General features: G+C 46.8%; 1 protein-coding gene across 1 annotated transcript; it reads right to left on the bottom strand.

The window, feature by feature from the left end:
• Window positions 1-84: 84 nt before the first annotated feature.
• Window positions 85-19,378, bottom strand: MTF1 (metal regulatory transcription factor 1). The gene is made up of 11 exons (XM_054086502.1): window positions 19,262-19,378; window positions 18,564-19,018; window positions 13,846-14,084; window positions 13,316-13,447; window positions 12,742-12,815; window positions 12,232-12,365; window positions 11,237-11,314; window positions 10,137-10,239; window positions 8,842-9,398; window positions 7,920-7,986; window positions 85-6,919 (listed from the first exon to the last, which is right to left on the bottom strand). The coding sequence occupies exons 2-11, from the start codon at window positions 18,975-18,977 to the stop codon at window positions 6,534-6,536; spliced, it is 2,184 nt and encodes a 727-aa protein (XP_053942477.1). The 5' UTR covers window positions 18,978-19,018; window positions 19,262-19,378; the 3' UTR covers window positions 85-6,533.
• Between the last annotated feature and the right edge of the window lie 198 nt (window positions 19,379-19,576).

Here is a 19,576-nt window from a genome sequence, read left to right as displayed (position 1 = left end):
TCCACGATGGAGCCGCAGCCCTGTCGCTGCAGATCTGTAATCCAGGAGGTACGAAGGAACTGCAGCCAGCCAGGCCTGGGACAGGAGATGCCCCTCAGCTGCCAGGGAGGGGCTCGCTATGCCAAGATCCTGATTTATTCAGAGTGGGGATTCCATCTGTTTTCCCTCACTGCCAGTAGTCTTCCTCTATGTTCCTGTTCTCTTCCTTGGGATCTTCTTCACTCGGCATCCCTGCTTGAAAGGTTGTAGATAGTAAACCTCATCTTCACCACAGACAATGCTGCCTTTTCCCTTTCCCTGCGGCGCATTCAGGGAGATGATTGAGTCCCCATCCCTGGAGATATTTAAAAGAGGGGTAGATGAGGTGCTCAGGGACATGGTTCAGTGGCAGATAGGAATGGTTGGACTCAATGATCCAACAGGTATTTTCCAGCCTGGTGATTCTATGATCCAGTGGTTTCGGAGCCTCCCGAGTGCTCAGCAGTGTAGTCCCTGCACGGAACCAGCTGGCGGTTGCAGGAAAGGCGCTGCACAAGCACTTCCCGTTTTCAAAACTGAAGGATAACGTGGTCACCACAGCATCCACTCAAACCCTTCTCCATACCTGAAGGAGCCCAAGGAGATGAAGGCTGCCAGGGGAAATGCCTGTCAGGATCTGGGAACACCTCCACATCCCAACCTGAGCGGAGCCGGCAGGGGAAGAATACCCACACATCATAGAATCACAGAATGGGTTGGGTTGGTAGGGACCTCAGAGCCCATCCAGTCCCACCCCTGCCATGGGCAGAGACACCTCCCACTGGATCAGGAGCTCCAAGCCCCATCCAACCTGGCCTGGAACCCCTCCAGGGATGGGGCAGCCACTACTGCTCGGGGCAACCTGTGTCACTGCACACCTCCCACATGACTCATAAATACTCTGAGGAAAGACTATTATCACACAATGTTTAAATAAGCATTTAATTAGGATTCCATTAGTATTAATATTGCTTTCAATTCCAAAAAAGTTAATCTCCACTTCTTTGCAGATATTTCAAAGTACAATATTAACTTCATACAAAATGAGCAATTAAGCAAACACCATTATTTCACATTTTACATTCTTCAAAAAATACAAATTCATATTTACTCTTTTTTGGGGTTTGGAGATGCTCTTCCTTTGGAAGTACTGTACCTGTAACTAACACCTTCACATTGCTCAATGTAAGCACATTTGTTCCTACGTTCCATAATTAAATAAATTCCTTTAATACCATACACACACTCTTCAAAAACTGGGGCTCTTTTGTTTTTGCCATCTCCAAAGCTGCTGCCCGGCTCCCGTTCTGTGGCAAACGGAACAACAGCCAGCTTGTGGCTCTCCGGGCCTCCCTGGTTTGCCGGCAGCGCGGCTGTTGATGCCAAAAGCCATCATGGTAACTAACCGGGCACGAGGTTTCACATCTCTGCCCACCGTGCCGATGCTGCTCTGTGTGAAACAGAACCGCACATACCCCCCCTCTCTCCAAAGCAAAGGTCAGACAGATCGCTCCGTTCGGGAAGCGAGTGGAAAGACACAAAGCTACACGGAAAGAAACACCAGCTACTGCGACTACGGTGCTGCAGAGACACCCTTGATTTGCTGGAAAAGATCATAGCAAAAAAACTCCTTGTAAGAAAAAGTAGAAACTGCATTTATTTGAGAAAGTGTACACTGCATAATGAACCAAATTTTGGCTAGCTTGCACACCACCAAAGCATGGTGTGGGATCTTAAACCAGTCCCGAGCACACGCACACTTGGACTACGCACACCACTACATAAATATCCAGTTCAATTTGCATTTCTCAGTGCAGACACAGAGCCCAACCCCTAGGACAGAGGATACAGGTCAAGACAAGACACGCAAAAGGGAAAAGTTCAGCCCTGTCCATAAGTATCGACTACAGGTAACGCTTATAAAAACTTGACATTGTTTCTAAAATGTGTTACGGAAAAAATCATGTACCAATTAAAAACTACGCAATCAGAAATCCGTAGGGTTTAGTAAAGACGTGCTTTCTTTGCCTTACAGTCCAAACTGACTCCCAACAGTTCCACCCAACCAGGTCCCATCACCAGCGCCAAGGACTTCTCACAGCATCTCACAAGGACAAGTTTCATCGTCCTCATTCCAGGGAGGAAAACAGCATGGAGAGCAAGGTGACTGGCCAGGAACAGGACACCAAGCCCTGGCTGCTCTGCACCACGGGCCCGGCTGCCTCCCATCCCCAGTGCCGGCTGCGTTCCCTCCAACCAGGAGCAGCTCCAGGGTCAAGGATGCTTGAACTGCTCTCCCCTAACCATTCCACCACCCACCAGCCCGTCATTCGCTCCTTCCAGCCTCATCGATAGCTGGCGCAGGATGGCTGGGAACAACTCAACACCATCACTGCAGCTGCAGAAACCATCTCTGGGATGGCCACGGAAGCACCATCCTCCAAGTAAGGCAGATAATGACATCAAAAAACGACCGCAGAGACAAACTGTGAAGGTGCCCCATGGCTGTCGCAGAGCAGCCTGTCACTTCTGCGCACGCTCGTGTGGTAGGACAGAGGGCAGGGGGGAAGGACCCGCCGCAGAACACAGCCCTGAACCCACCAAAGTGACAAGCAGCCCACCAGAAAGCGGGAGAGAAAAGGTTGCCGAAGCACAGTGCTCTCCGTGGAATATTTGCATAGATCGGACATTTGCAGTGATGCATCATTTCTCTTGGGTGCAGACAGGGAAGAGCAGAATGTCGCTGAGCTCGTTACTACACACTCGTTAGACACAGACAGACAGACTACACGGGACAACGATCTTCAGCTACAAGTATTGCACCAAGGTAAGTGCTCATCTTTGCACACCCCTGTTAACTTTTACTCAGAGCAAAAATAAACTTTGTGAAAGTATATACAAAAGAAATTGCAGCAATCGGGTTAAAGATAAAATAACCTAAAGTGCATTTTAGACACCAGTATTGAGGTTCTGCAAACTCGTCTTTCTGGACACAGTCAGCATTACACAAGTGCCCGATTCGTACTTTGTTCTATATAATTCAGTACCAGCATTTAAACAGTGCTGATTTACCATCCCTCCACCATCACAAGCAGGAAAAGCAACTCCTGCAGCCTTCACCTGCACACCAAGTGCACTGCTTGGGTCGCTGCTTGGCGACTGGAGCTGCCAGTGTTGGCAGTTAGACCCATCCTACATATTTAAGCTTCTGCATTCATCTAGGAACTGTAAGTAACCAAATAAACCCCCATCAGCCAGAAAACAGCAAAACCTTTAACACAGAATGACCCGGAGCAGCACAATTTTGCTCTCCGACAGATAAAGGAGTTAGTGATTTGCAGAATTCACAGAGAGAGGGCACGCTGCTCTTAGAGGCTCCAGCCTATCAACAGAACATGCCCCTTCCCGGGAACGCAGCATCTCACCAGACCAACAACGGCAGAAACTTCCCCCTTGATTAAAAATGATATTATGGGGCAGCAACGGGACGAGGACAGAAAATCCTCTGGCGTTGAGGAATCTTAGGGCTTCGCTGCAACTGCCCTCTCCTGCTCCGCCATCTCCCCCCATCCAAGCGTGTCAATGACTATCCTGGCAGCACAACGTTGCATCGCACAGCGCTGGGGATGATGCACGTGTCCATGGTGAAACGGATCAGATACAGGCAGCACGGAACACTCAGGGAAGCAGACCAACAATTAAACAACAAAAGCACACACCCATACAACGCAATCATGGTGCGGGGGCCCATGCACTCACAGAATCACGCTACTCCTGCCTCATTACGAGCTCCAATTAGTTTCACCTAAATCACAGCCTGCCCGATGCCCGTACAAGAGGGTAACAGCAAACCCTTGGCACCCAAAAATCAGCAGGAACCCAGAACACGCTGCTTTTCTTAGGACACACAAACAGAAAAGAGTAGCTGTGAAGAGAAAAGGGCAGAGAGGTTAAACCCCGACAGCCCCGTCACCACTCTTCCAAACTCACTTCCCGTTTCAAAGCCTTTGGCAGAGTCTTCTACTCATTTCTGTCACAAAGGAGTTTCTGAAGATGCTATCTGATCCAACCAGAAGTGCGTTTCAGGTGGCTTAAGTCACAAGTAGCAAAAGCAGCATGGAAAAATGCTTCCCTGAAGGATGGGGAGGCTCAGAAGAGGTTGCTAAATGCCCTAGCTGCCACATTTCAGGCCACATCTGGAACCTTTATCCCACCAGAAGAACCCCTGCAGCCCCCAGGAAGTCTACCTGCTCCTGCAGCAGGAGGCTCACGTGTGTGTACCCGCTGTCCCTCCACCAGCCTTGCCACACTGCACGGTGGGACAGGCGTGAGGCCCCGGGCTCCCCACGCAGCCCCAGCTGCTGCTCACATGCTGCCAATGCGGAGCTCTACCAAGAGAGCTGGCAGGACAATCCCAGCCACGCAGGCCTGAGACTTTTTCTTCCATGCTTAAAGCAGTTCTTGCTGCCCTGTAACCAAACTGCATCGCAAAACGAAGCTGCTGCCACCTCACTGCACTCTGTTACCAGAATGAACCACACAACTCTTTGTTAATGAACGGTTTGTGGATGCAAATCCCAAATGCAACAGCACGGCACCAAGCACAGAAGAACCACGATCAGCCCATTTCCAGGTCGGCTGGGGTCCCCAGCTCATCGCTGCCACTGCCAAAATGAAGCTCTCTTCCCTACAGGGTGACACGACACTTCCCAGGCATAAAGTATCCTTTGCACAGCCTCTCTTCCCTCATGTTCACCTGAACAGGATGCAGTTTTACCCTTTGGCACCAAACAACTGGAAGCCAGTTCTCAGAGAGGTGACAAAGCCATCCCTTCAGCCCATTTCCACCTGCGCTGCGTCAAGGGAAAAGCACGTGAGATTACTCAAGCTGCTGTTCGGGCTGGGACCGAAGCAGCGGCGCTGTAAGGCTGCCCATCGCCAGGGGTTAAAAACCCACTCCCCTCCAGCAGAGGCTGCCCTCACACCATCCTCCCCCAGCAGGGACAGAGCAGCTTTCTCTCCTCAAATACAATTAAAATCTCTAGCCACTACAAGTTTTCATTCCTAAATTTAGCACGCAGAGACACTCCACGTTAATTGGCTTACGGTCATTATCTTTGTATGTCACTAATGACAACACTGTAAACTGAATAAAGACTACTTAATATCCTTTCCTTTAACACAAGACTGACAGCCAAAGCCAGAAAGATGGATAAAACACTATAAAATTACATCTTAAAATAATGCAGCATAAATAAACCATTTAGAATGAGACTGCATTTATTGCAACATTACAGGCTTTTTGGTGGAAGGGGGGGGTTTGTGTTTTATTTACCCTGAGTAGGTTAGAATAGAGACTTTCAGTTTGATATGAAAAACTACTACGTTGTGTAACATCTTTTAGCCCCGAAATAGCCCCGTGCACAAAAAGCTGGCACCGCAGTAGGTTGGAGGCAGATTCAGGCAGTAATTATAGAGCTCGACAGAAACAAAGGAAGCGTTTATGGACAGCTGAAGGACAGAACTCATTGGATTCAAACTGAATTTATGTCAAATCATTCTGAGAATTTCTCCTAGAGTTGTTCTTGACAACAGATGAGAGTAACCAGCAAAGGCACCGTGCTCCCGACCGAGCAGTCGCGGGGGGTGGAGGAGGACTTGTTCCTGAACAGAGCCAAACAGATCAGAAGGGCAGCAGGCACCAACCTGGGGCTCGCTGCGTCCTCCAGACAGAGGCAAAGAAACAGCTCTCGAGCCTGAGTAAACAGGGGCTCCGATGGCGTTTGCACGTCGTGAAACAGTGTCTGCCACCACGCTTTGAAATCCTAATGAAATTAAATTAACAGATCTACCGGGAGCACGAGGTACTTGTGCTCTACTAAAACAAACTCCCCCCAAAAGCTTCCGTAGGCTTTAGTAACAGCGTTAGTACAAAGCAAACCCAGGCATCAGCTCCCGACTTAGCGATGCGACAATCGCATTCCCGTGATATCGCAGTTCCACAACAACGCCGTTTTCTACGACAGCAAATTCCCTTCCCGAGCTCCCCTTATAGTGCATGATTAGTGTCAGCCGTAAGAGACAGAGAAAATTAGAGACCCAAGGTGTTGTAACAAAGACCCACTCGCCACCAGTACCTTAACCCCAAACACGATGTGCAACTGGAGACAAACCAACCCCCCTTTTTCCTTTTAAAACTCTTTTTTTGCACACGAGTAATCTTAATTTCTGTGTTCACATATGACAAGCAAAAGTGACAGACAGTGCAGCCAAAACAGTTCATATATAACTTAGCTTTTTCTTTTTTTTTTTTGTTTTCCTTTTCTGTTTTTTTTTTTTAGATAGATTCTCAAAGATGGATGTACCTGGGACGTGACTAAGATGACATCTGTGAAGCAGAAATAAGCCACGAAACTTCCGAGGAGGAAGGGAAAAAAAAAGAATCGATCCTTCAGTTTCTGCTTCTAAGGAGAAGGGTTTTACCCTCCAGGTGCAAAGGAAAATCTGGAACATCTTCACTTAGAGAAGCTGCTATTTAAACCCATTTCTTCCTCACCTTGCAGTAGTGCTTCGATTGGAATTATATTGGATGGGGTTTCAGGGCTTTGGAGGGACAGGAAGTCCGATACATCCATGGCACTTAACGATTCAGTCTGTGAGTCTGAAGGGTTAACTATCTGACTGCTCTGCCCACAGGAAGAAGGGGAAGAGGAAGGAAAGGTCTGAGGCTGCAGCTGGGGAGCTGGCTGCTCCGAAGCTTTAGAATCAGGTGAGGAACATTCCTTCTTAATGTTGGCTTTGTCCTTGGCAGAGTCTCGGCAGGCACACTGACACTGGCAGGCCTCCTCCTGCTTTATAATAATGACAGGAACACTGAGACCAATCTGCTGAACAGGGCTTCCTGAAGGTGAAACAGAGACAAAACACAACGGAACTACATCATTTCACAGCAGGGAGAGACAAATCGCCTTTGTTAAATCAGACTGCGTGCACCTTGCAGCAGAGATTACGCATTGCCCTGTTTGAGCACAACCTCCAGCAGATGATGAATAAGAGAAGAGTGGCAGCTTCTTTCTGTTGATAAGCAACCAACCCATCCAGGTTGAACACAGGCATTAGCAGTCTGATCTACATTTTTCACACAGCACAGGACATCTTTTCTGACAATCACGGTCATTTTTACAGCCTGAAATCCAATAAAGAGCAGCTGCCCCAGTCCCTCTGCAACGATCGCTGAAGATGATGGTACAACATCCCACCAGTAATGCTCCTGTTTGACACCAACACAGGTATTCTCCTACTCATTTTCTCTAGTCTGCTCTCCTCTCCTATCCTGCTTCTCATGCTTCCTCCTCGCTCTTCCTGTGCTGCTCTACTTGCTGCGCTTCCTTTCATTTTTAAAATCCAAGTTTTAAACTTACCTGATCTCTCTTGGCTCCGATTGATTGTTCTTTGCAATACAGAAGTATCTTATGGAGCAGAACTTTTGTGGTTGTGTATCATTTTGATGAACTTACCAGTACTTACAAAAAACAACTGCTAAGGAACTGGTTAAGTTTACTAACTCACCACCTGTTTCATGCCTTCATTTAAAAGAGCAAGAAACAAATTACATCCTTGCATTTCTGCCTTTCATTCTTCTATATAGGTTCCATTAAAATACCGGTTTTATGAATACTGGATTCGATTCGTAGACCTGATTTATCTTACAAGCTGCGCGAGAAGCTACTGCAGGATGGATCTCAGCACAAAACCACAGTAGACCACACTTACGACCTCAGGAAGGTAAAAAAAATACGAAGAGATTGCCTTCAACATTGCTGCAAGCAATAAAATCACCACAAATCCTGCTCAAGATAACAGTACTGCAAACAGACAGGAAAGTTGGGTGTCAAGCTTACCTGTGTTGCCAGCTACTGGTAATGCAGTGGTAAAAAACACCTTTTCTACTACTTTTGGAACTTGTGGCTTTAAAGGGAAGAAGAAAAAACAAGAAAAAAAAAGTGTGAGTTAATTCCAATCGCATTTCTATTGCTCAAATTCTAAATAGTTGCAATCCAAGAGACACAGCTATAAACACACTTCAAAGAGAACACACAGGAAATCTAGTACAAACCCGTAACACTTAGCTTGGTTCTGGGCTTTGTTCTGGCTATCCCAAAACTCCGAGTGTTATTCCAGGAGTCCTGCAGATGGGGAGGAATCGCCCTCCCCACACCTGCTTGTTCTCACAGCCCGTGGGTTTTGACAACCACCTGACTGAATTCTGTGCTTTCTCAAGCTGCTCCTACCTGCTGCCGTTCACTCGGCACCATTCGTAACTGATAAAGTCTAAAGGTGGCAGCAGTATTCTTAAGAGATAAAACACCCAGCTATCTTGATCTACTCGAAAACCAGAAATATTCTGTTCTCCCAGAAAGCTTTTCATCTTTATCAGGCTAGATTAAGAAAAGACAGATTAGAAAATGTCAGAACACAACCATTACAGAGGGGGTTTGTGCTTCTATTGTCAAAAGTAATCGCTTAAACCCCACAAATATTCTCAGGCCATGTCCTGGATAAACCAAGCTGGGACAAGTCACTAGGGAAAAGTGGAGAGCAGGATTCCTCTGCACCCTGGTGCTGTTTTCTGTTTATTTCTCTATTTTAGGGGCTGCCTTTGCAACATGTTAATACATATTAACATGATACGCATTATACAATATTGCGCCCTGGTTTGTATCTTACACTTATAGATTTGTTCCTTTTCCTTCACAAAAGGAAAGACTCTAGGAGCAAAAAGGACGGTTCGAGCCGTTTCAAAGCTGTGCTGGACATACTAACCATTTGTTCTTGGCTTTGAGGAGAACCAGTGGCACCATTTAAGATCCATTGTAAGTTTTGCTCTCCCATGACGATGCTGGACTGCAGAATAGCGGTGCTTTGCGAAGGAGTAATAGTTATAGTGGGATTACTGGTCAGAACAGAGTTCGCACCAACAGGCACAGTCTGAACCACTGCTGGCAGGGGCTCAGTGGCACTCGACGCTGTCGGGGCGGATGCCCCAGCAACCACTGAAAGTCCTTGTACGATGGGCTGTGGCGGTGTCTGAGTGTGCTGCAGGAAGTCTTGGTGACTGGCTGCAAACTGTGTGCTGTGAGGAACAGGCACTTCTGGGGACTGTAAAACAGTTGCAGGATTTCCAAACGCAGCTTGCTGTGAGCTGGTTCCTACAGAGGAGGGAGCAGCGGGTGCTGCTGAGGCTTGTAGTGCTGGATGCGAAGGCTCAGAGATGCCAAGCTGCAACACGAGTGGAAGAGACAACGATGCTGAGTCTCCTGCAGAAGGCGGAACAGCGGGGACTGAGTCTGCATCGCCATTGAAACCTTCAATCAAGGCAGCTGTCAAAAGAAACAGAGAAAAAATACAAATACATCAGCTTTCCTAAGATCATAGAATCATAGCATATTTAGGGTTGGAAGGGACCTTAAAGATCATCCAGTTCCACCCCCTGCCATGGGCAGGGACACCTCCCACTGGATCAGGCTGCCCAAGGCCCATCCAACCTGGCCTGGAACCCCTCCAGGGACGGGGTAGACACAACTTCCCTGGACAACCTGGGCCAGTACCTGAATAAACAACTTTTTCAACTAACTTCCAAGCTAGCTGGTAGATTTTTGCTAAGTGAAACGTTACCACTTTCACATCTTCAAACTACTGCTCAAAAACATATAACACGTAGTGAAATCTAGGAGTAGATCCAAATTCAGGAAGCTGGTAACAATGACAACACAAGCTGATCAGCCTCGGTAGCTCTCTCCGAGAAGCCTTTCTATCAGCACAGTTGTGCAGCTACATAAAGAGAGGAATCAGGACAACCAACACTTATGTGGGAAGTCCAAGAGCATCCATGTACAACCGCACACTGTAAATAGTCAGTTCCTCTCTTGCTGCCCGAGTTCCGCCAGCTGTGGTACAATGCATTTCAACACAAGGGATTTCAACACTGAAGTTAAAGTTCTGTTTGCTACCTGGAGTTATGTGAGGCAGTAACCTTCAGTCTGAAACACTGCAGACACACGCAGAGGGGGGAAAACTGTCAACAAGCTCTCTCAAAATACCACGGACACAATCCATACCTGTCTGCTGGGAATCGTCCTGGTTTGCAGTATGATCTGGGCTCTGAAACATCGACTCAAAGATGCTTGCTGGTGAGATTGTGCTCAGGTCTTGTCCATGTGTCTGGCAAACAGAAAATAAAGAGGAAGACATCAGATAACGTTGTCTTGCAGGTCTCTGTAAACAAATCCCAATCAAGCAGTGTATGAATGTCAGAAATGCCTCTTCAACTAACCAGTCACCTTCAGGAACAGCAATGTATTTCACTTACTGTAAAACGACATTTTTATTACCCACAACCAAATTTACCAGCATAATGAGCAAATCCTCACAAAAATAACCAAGTCCTTCTAAAGTCAAGCATTATTCTGCATCCATACTTTGTTTAACCCTTCTTTCTTGTAACGCTCCCAGAAGCAGAGCCAGACTTTAATCTGTTCTCGGCTGTTTGTGAAGACCTTTCTGGCCTGCTTAGATTATATCTCGGAGGATGCAGGACTGTTGCCCACATCGTTCTAGGAACAGGATATACCAGACAGCTGCACGCTGCCTCACCGCCGGAGTACAAAAGCATGACACAGTCCTATCAGTATGTTATTTTCCCCTATATAAAACTTAAGCTCAATCAGCAGTTATCAATAAGCAAGAACATTATTGGATGTGAAGTCTTTAAAAAGAGGTTGAAATAAGCAATGCATATTTTGAAGGAAAATCCCTCCCTTTCACTCGTTTGTTCTGCCTTTAGACAGAAATATTGATTTTTTTTCTGTTCCCACATTCCAAAAAGGACAGCGATAATATGTTGTATTCACAGGCTCAACGGGGCGTATAAGAAACAGGCATGTTCTTTGTCAAGAAAGACTCCTGCAAACCGCCACAAGACACGCAAAAAAAGCAGCATTCAGTACATCCAAAACAATTCTCCCCAGTCACTTATCCTGCAAATAAGTACATCTCGATGAGTGAAATAAAAGCGTGAAGCAGAGCACGCCGGAGGGCTGAAACAGAAGCAACCAGCCACACAAATATCATCTGCTGTGTCCCAGCTGACAGGACAGGCACACTGCCAGAGTAAAGTAAAACTCAAACCACAGGAGGTGATTCAAGGACAGTTACTCACTGGATTAGAGTTCTCCCGCAATTCTGAGTCTGTTGATATGAGGCTCAAGTCGCTCAAACAAAGTGAGTGGCTCGTATCCTGTAAAGAAGAAAAAGAAATCAATGAAAAACAGAAACGTTTTTCATTACTTTCTGGAGTCCATAAAATTGTGTCTACGCAGAATTTTTTGTACCTGTACCCAAGTTTACATTCTAAAAATCAAAGGAGCAATACTAACAGGCAAAGAATGTTTAGTAGCTATCAAAGTTTCTTCCACATTACTTCCAAAATTTCAAATAACCTAGAATTTTACATTAGTACAGGAACAAATCAGCCTATAGAAAAAATTTAAACCTTAACAGTTAGTATTTATTTCACTTCACGTGCTTATTACATAGCATTGACTAAAACACGGGAATCTACAGGGAAAGCATGATAATACTTGTAATTGCCCATAAATTTGTGTCAGTACACGGCGTATTTGTCAAAGCGGCAGTAGGCCAAGCATTAATTTTAATGCAATTAAAATGAATAGACAAATTTAGATGACTTTTTCTAAATGCAACTTGGTAACCAAGTACCACACCAGAAGTTTCAGAAATGCTGATCCCACCAGTTTTTATCAGCACAGTGTAAACAGCATTTGGGAACAAACCCCACACTGCCACCTCGAATGCCATCAACTCCAGCGTGGAAATGGAATCTTCGGCTCAAGAGAGGCACTTGTGGGTTTCTTCATGGAAGATAGGGCATCATGTGGTTACAATTGCCTTTGGAAATTTCGAAGGAAAATCCCTCCCTTTCACTCGTTTGTTCTGCCTTTAGACAGAAATATTGATTTTTTTCTGTTCCCACATTCCAAAAAGGACAGCGATAATATGCTGTATTCACAGGCTCAACAGGGCAATTGCCTTTGGAAATCTTAAACCTTTAGAACACACTACAGACCAAATCGTTCCTTCCCTGAGGTTTAATCTCCACCGAACATGGCAACATTTGGAAGAAGAGCTCCTCACCTCAGACACGTTGTTATTGGGAAGTGCATTATAGGAATGTCCTTTCTCATGACCTTTCATGTGGCTCTTGAGACTATACTGCGTACTGAAAGTCTTCTCGCAGCCGTTACTGGGGCAGAAGAAGGGTTTCTCCCCTAGAGGCAGCGCAAAACACACGTAACAAGCTTTACCATGTGAACCAACACCAGAATACAACATTAACCTTACACACATCGTTACAGATACTCATGTGAAACATGCTGATGGAATTCCAGCACACGGAGAAGTGCACAAATGGAATACTAGGGATTCCCTCAGGTGCAGGAGTTGGCACCTGGTCTTGTTTGGACCCCATAAGGTTTGCACGGGCCCCCCTCTTCCACCCCCTTAAGGTTCCTCTGGATGCTATCGCATCCCTCAAGTTGGTGTCACCCACACGTTATATCTAAGTATAAATACACAGAAAGATTCTGAGAGTTAGTATGACCCGAATAAGCTCAATTAAAGCAAAAACAAACCTTTGGAACTTACCAGTGTGTGTCCTAACGTGTGTTTTAAGGTGGTGGCTTGCAGCAAAAGCCTTTCCACAGCCGTCATGCTCACACCTGAATGAGGCATCACAAGAAAGATAGCATCAGGCTTCCTTGATGCATTAGCTACAACTTTGCATCACCCTTTTCCCAGGACTCTGAAAAGCTGGCCTAACGCTAATCTGTATTAGCAATCTCCTGACAGCTGCTCTGTGTGCCACACAGGGTTCCAAACAGGACTTGAAAATGCAAGCATGGAGTCAGCATTTCGGGAGGGCCTCCTTTGTGGGATGAAAGTTCCAGCACAGCAGAAAAGCAGCAAGATGTATTAAAAACATGCTCGTGGTGGCACAGAACTATGTATAAAAAAATAGCTTGCCTATTCTTGTCTTTGAAGACAGTCATTTCACCCACTTCTACAGGCAATTATACAACAAACGTGTCCACGTGCTAGCCACCTTCACCTTTTTCTCATAAGAACAGCTTTTCATTCAGGACAGCAACAACTGCTTCTTGGCACAGACAGCCCGTTGCAGAAACCCCACAGAAGCAATAATTGCCACCCAGCAACTTACCGAAATGGCTTTTCTCCTGTGTGTGTCCGAATGTGCTTCCTCAGGTCACTGTGCGTTGTGAAGTATTTACTGCAGCCTTCTGATTCACAGTTAAACGTTTTCCCTGTGTGAAGCCTCTGATGTGCTTTCAACCTAAAAATCATGCCAAAAAAAATCCCTCTTATCATTCGTAGTATGAGACAGGCCCTACTTCAGGCGAGCAAGTCATTCATTCCAACCTGCAGGACAGGATCAAAGGCTTAAAAGTTCTGAACTGAAGGGAATTAGCTTATGGAAGTAACCGATATCGCTTCTGAAGCCTGAGAATTCCTTGTGTTTGTGCAGCATCTTCAATATTACTGTAATAAAAATAAGCTAAATATGTCATTATGAGCTCTGTCACCCTACTCCTCATACAGCATTTCTACATTTTGGGGTTTTATATTCACATCCATACCTGGAAGAAGCATAACAATCATATTCAGGCACAAATGTGACTTGTAAAACAGCAAGAGCCGCGTCTACAAGAGAAACAAGCCGAGAGTCCCTACCTGTACAGTGTATTGAACGCCTTTTCACAGCCCTGCACGTCACACTCAAACGGCTTCTCCTTAGTGTGCACTCGAACATGGATTTTGAGGCTGTAGGAGGTAAGAAAGGCCTTGCCACAGCCTTCTTGATTGCAGACAAAAGTGTATTCCCCACGATGTGTCTTTTGGTGAGTGCGCAGGTTGCCGGCAGTGCTATAGGTGCGTGGACAGCCCTCAAAGGTGCACTGGTATCTCTTAACCTAAGAGACATAACACGACACGCTTAATTTTTAAGCATTTCGGGAATCCAGACAGGGTAGAACTGCATTTAAACATCAAAGACAAAAGAACAGATTTTTACCCCAAAGGCAAATAAAACAAGAATCGTTTGTTTAATGATCAGATATTTCTGCTGCACACAGTGCAAAGCATGAAAGCAGGCTGACCTTATAGAAGAAAAATAACCTAATACTAGAAGAAAAAAGGAAACGCAATGTTTCTAGCTAAAAATGTGATTAAATAGTTGGAAAGGAGGAATAGTTGGAAAACAGGCTCTCAAACCCACCCACTCCTCCTGTCCGCAGCACCTGCATTTCACTTGGGTGCTTCCAGCAGAGCTACCTACTTGCGAAGGAGGAAGCCGAGGGAAAATGCACTTTCACAATCCAACCATTAAATGCTCTGCCCTGTGGTTGAATCCCCAGTAACACCTTGAAGGAGAACTATAGTTATCAGCATCTCCTATGATCTAACCACTTATTCCTTCATTTCATCTCAAAAGCAGCCTTCATTGTGCTTTGCTCTTCTCTTCTGTGTTTACTTACACAGTCAATGCCTGAAGTGTAAGAAATCAAACACAGCATGTGTTATAGATTTCCTAGAATGGTTTGGGTTGGAAGGGACCTCAAAGATCATCTAGATCATTCCTCAGTCAGCTACCTAAATCAGCAGGAAACAATTTCATACAGAACAAGATGTGGGTGCCCTCCCAGCTTCTACAACATAGAAGCATCCAGTGTGCAAGTCATGACGCTTCATTAAACCCCATTCTCTCTTGCGAAGGAGAAGGAATAAGCCCTCTGATAAGTTTGAATAAATCTATCTTAAACATTAATTATCAGGCTAACAGCTTTCATTTGACTGTTGCAGCTGAGAAAGCTTAAGATCTAAAAGCGATTGCAGAGCCGGAGAGAGGACTTGATGGTTGACAGGCAAGAAGCAGAGTATTCTGAAAAACACTGGTTTGAAAATATATGGGAAGGCAAACTCCAAACAGAGAGGCAGGAACAGGCAGATTTAGTGTTCTAACAGCTAGACCAGAATTAATACAGCAGGACATAAGCCAGCATTCTTCCCCTTTTCCAAGGCACAAAGTGCCTCTCTCGCAGTATCTAATATCACTGCTTGGAAAAGGCTCTGGACTGTCCTCAAAGAAACAGGTACTGAGTTGGGGGTTGATATCAGGAGAACCGGATGAACCCACACATAACCAGTGTGTGACATTCCTGAGTTTCTGCCCATTCCAGCACTCAATAATTATCCTTTTTTCTTTACGTTCACCCATCAGACACGAGCATTTGATAATCGTGGGGTTTACTAACACAGCTCAGAAGCTGAGAGCAGAATAACGTGGGATCCCTTGACCTATTGCCAGCCAAGTACAGAATCACATCATTTGAAGCATGTTCCTCTCATAACGAGAGGAATTTAGGTACACGTGTTAGGTAGGAGTAACACCAAAACCACAGTGTTCTTGGTGTGCCTAATTAAGAACTATTTTTTAATCTTTCTATAAATCAGCTGATTAGATTACTGCTTGTGCATTGGGCTTTAAGGTCCCTTCCAACCCAAATCATTCCATGATTCTATGATTCTGAATATCCTAACCATAAAGCTAGAGAGACATAAGACACCTATGACATAAATAGCAGCAGTTCCCATCTTAGCTAGTAGGGAATTCCGTTCCTGGAATAGAATCAATGTTAATAACATATTGCTAAAGAGAGAGTTTTCCAAGCTATCTATTATCAACACTCATCTTGCTTCTCAATTAATCCAGGGAGAAACCTGAACCTTAAAGCTCATCGAGTTCCACCCCCTGCCATGGGCAGGGACACCTCCCACTGGATCAGGGGCTCCGAGCCCCATCCAACCGGGCCTGGAACCCCTCCAGGGATGGGGCAGCCACCACGGCTCTGGACAGCCTGGGCCAGAGCTCCCCACCCTCACAGCAAAACATTTCTTCCTAAAATCTCATCTCCATCTCCCCTCTTTCAGCTATAAAACCATTCCTCGCATCCTCTCCCTGCCCTCCTTGATCAAGAGCCCCTTTCACTCCTAGAAGCTGCTCTAAGGTCTCCCCGTAGCCTTCTTTTCTCCAGGCTGAACAACGCCAACTCTCTCAGCACGTCCTCGTGTGGGAGGTTCTCTAGCCCTCGGATCATCTCCATGGCCTCCTCTGGACTTGCTCCAACAGATCCCTGTCCTTCCTGTGCCGAGGACTCCAGAACTGAACTTAGGACTCCAGCAAGACTGGCAGTTACAGCAGCCAGAACTCAAAACCACTGCCAGAAGGAAGCAACACCACTACAAAACAAGGCAGCAGCAGGAGAGGCTGAGCAGACGGTGAGGAGATGATGCATGCAGAAACAAGTGCCTTTGAGGACAGAGGCTGCGGCTGCATCATCTGTACTCTTTGTGAAGGACAAAGACTGTCTGTCCCAGGGAGATGCTCCATGGGGGAGCAAGGAGAGCCTTAACGAAGCATCTACGTTACAAGTATGAACTAACTGTGCAAAGATCAACAATACCGGCAAAAGCTGAACTCGAGACTGTGCCAAAGGCTATTTAAACTGCTCAGTTTGCCTCTAATTCATCTTGAGTTTGAGATTCCCCTTAATTTGCTATTTTTTCTCTGTCATCATTGAACAAAAGGAAATTAATCCATGTGAAATCAAAGACGGTAGTCACATTTATTCTTACAGACAGAATTACAGTGAGAGAAGTATAATATAACAAAAGGAAGTTAAAGGTAATTAATGAAGGATAAAATCTTGTTCTGCTTCATAAGTGTCTAAGACTGACTTGAAAATTTAAGACTTTAGAACAGTCCTCAAGTGTTAAAACTGCTACAGATGTTGTGGAAGTACCAAAGAACCAGGCTGTTGACTTTTACAGCTGGACTAAGTGTCTGGGGCTTTTAAAGCTTTCCCCTTCCTGTCTCCAGAAAACTCACTGTGCCCTTGGAACAGCAGAACAAAATGGGTTTTACAAGATGGAAGTGTCACACACACGTGGAGCTTATTGCCACCACCCTCAGGTTGTAGTGTAACACCCTCGCCCCAGAAAAGTAATTCAAGAGACAGAAGATAAATTCAGGTAAACGACTGCATTAGGAGATTCCAGGTCTGACAATCCTTTCCCAAAAGCAAGAGGTGAAGAGATAAAACCAGTTAAACCACATGTGCAGCCATCAAGGCCTGTTCAGCCGGTGCGCACTGCTCAGACACTGCAGATTGCAAGCTGAGTACCCGACAAAAAGAGCAGAAAGTACTGATATGACTGACACACAACAGTTAAATATTTTAGCAGCAACGAAAGCAGGACACAACAGCTACCAATCTGAGTAACAATCGAGCAAAAGGAGCTCCTTAGCCTCGAATGGGCTTCTCGAACAAACCTCACCCAGAACCTTCACGGCCAACTGCAGAGCTGACCTCCTGCAGCCCTGTTTCCTCGTTGCCGAGCATGCAGAAACGAAGGCTCTCCGCTAACCTGAATTATTCAGCACTCAAACCCAGCTTCCTTCCTCAGCCAGGGCTCACTCCTGCCACGGTCTCCAACAAGGAGTATCAGTTACAACAGTGCTGCAACCAGCACAGGCATGTGTACCCATCGTTGAAATTGGAAGGGCCAAAAGAGGAGCACAAAGACATCACGGCATTACTATTTCAGTTAACTTTGCATTGCTATAAAGCAATGAGAACCCCGAGTCAGCCTGTACAAGCCGTCACCACTTAGCATGCTGGAGGAATTCATTACGGGAACAGAACTAAAAGTAATCACCAATTTAAACGCGTGAGCGACTTAAGCTGTTAAAATACAGCAGAACGCGGCCCACAGTTTCCCTTCTTTTCTTCTTGCAGTTCCTAGGTGAGGGACACAATAAAACTACAAGCAATTGTGAGTTCAGCATCTTCAGTTTCATACTTGGGCTCCTGCCAACAGCCTGGAATTTAACCCATAACCTGGACACGCTTTCCCCAACAACGCGGTTACCACACAAGAACTGAGTTTATATTCATTTCAGGTCTCGGGACAGAATTGCCCAACCCAAAAGAAAAAGAAACTAAAATCACTTAAATGCTCATAATACAAACACATTTCCCATACCACATTCTTCCATTCTCTCATGTGGTACCACATGTTAAATAGTGCTTCCCAAGAAAGCAGCAGGAATGCAAACTGCTGACAGTCGCAGCCTCACCGCTATCCCACCACGCAACTGCGGGAGACAGCTGAGCCGTTATTGGCACAGAGCATTCCTATCCCTGGAAGCCACATCCGATTTCATGAAGTGCAATCCACTTTGCTATCCAGGAAGCCTTAAGGGATGAAGAAGCTTCTGCCTACCTCTTGTCAAATAGCTTTGGGAAAACACACTCTCCAGGGATTTAAGGTCACGAGGCAAAAAGTGCCTGCAATAAGGATAAGACGCAGAACCGCATGTAGCCACTTACTTCTTTCAGCTTCGTTTCTGGGCATTCAGACTGCAAAGTGAGTGTTGCTCCTTCGATGTTTCTCGGCATAGGAGTCGAACCAGGATTTATTGTTAGGTGAATCTGATCTGGAGAAATAATATGTTGCACATAACCCTGGGACATTCCTTCATGATCTGCTATCAAATGAAATCCTTCTTCGTGCCCCTCTGGCAGGAAAGGCAAGTGGTCAGCACACTGTCCCTCATCCTCTTCGTCCTCCAGCACGCTGTGGTCCTGCTCGATCAGCACGGTCGTCCTGTCGTACACCGTCCCCGGTGACGAAGAAACCAGCCCGTTCTTCTCCGTGAACCTCAGCATGTTCTCATCCTGGGCAAAGTCGTCGTCCTCCACCTCGTAGTAGATGACGTTGCCCTCGGGGCTGTTCTCCCCCATGGTTCCAGCCGCTCACAGCGATACCCTCACCTCGAACGCATCTGTAACAGCGGGAGGGACGGGGAGGAGTCGGGTCAGGCCTCTCCGGGCCGCGGTGGCGGGGCCGGGGCCGAGCCCAGCGCCTCAGCCCCCGCCCGCCGGCCGCTCCCCTCCCCGAGAGCGGCGCTGTCCCCGCCCGGCGCGGCCCCGCAGCACCACTGCCAGGCCCCTAACACCGGGCGGGGCCTCCTAGCCACGCCTATCCCCGGTCACCCCGCCCCACCCGCCGGCCCCGCCGCGCTCACCGAGCTCCCGGCAGCGGCAGCACCTCCTTCCCCGCCCCGGCGGCACCATGATTACCAGCGCACTCACTTCCGCTTCCGGCTGCGCGAGGCACGACGGGAGCGCCGCGCCCGACGCAGGGCATGGCGGGAAGGGGCGGAGACGAGACAGAGGCGGGAGCTAGAGAGCGCTGAGCGCGGTCTAGAGCGCGGTGGGCGTGGCCAGGGCGCAGTGGGCGGGACCAAGGGCCATATGCTGTATCGATTGCGCGGTGGGCGAGGTCAATGAGCAGTAAGAGGGTGTCAGTGGCGCAGTAGGCGTGGCCAACGGGGATGGGC

The sequence above is a fragment of the Cuculus canorus genome, chromosome 22 (genome assembly GCF_017976375.1).
Source record: "Cuculus canorus isolate bCucCan1 chromosome 22, bCucCan1.pri, whole genome shotgun sequence".
Taxonomy (NCBI): Eukaryota; Metazoa; Chordata; class Aves; order Cuculiformes; family Cuculidae; genus Cuculus; species Cuculus canorus.
The sequence above is the reverse complement of the archived record's forward strand: the minus strand, read 5'-3'. Positions and strand labels throughout refer to the sequence as shown.

Excerpts from the sequence above, each read along its gene's own strand:
- MTF1 (XM_054086502.1), bottom strand. The coding sequence starts at position 18,977 with ATGGGGGAGAACAGCCCCGAGGGCAACGTCATCTACTACGAGGTGGAG. Across the intron at positions 13,448-13,845 it reads GCGTTCAATACACTGTACAG|GTTGAAAGCACATCAGAGGC; the intron begins GTAGGGACTCTC and ends CATGATTTTTAG. Across the intron at positions 9,399-10,136 it reads GGACGATTCCCAGCAGACAG|CTGCCTTGATTGAAGGTTTC; the intron begins GTATGGATTGTG and ends TTCTTTTGACAG.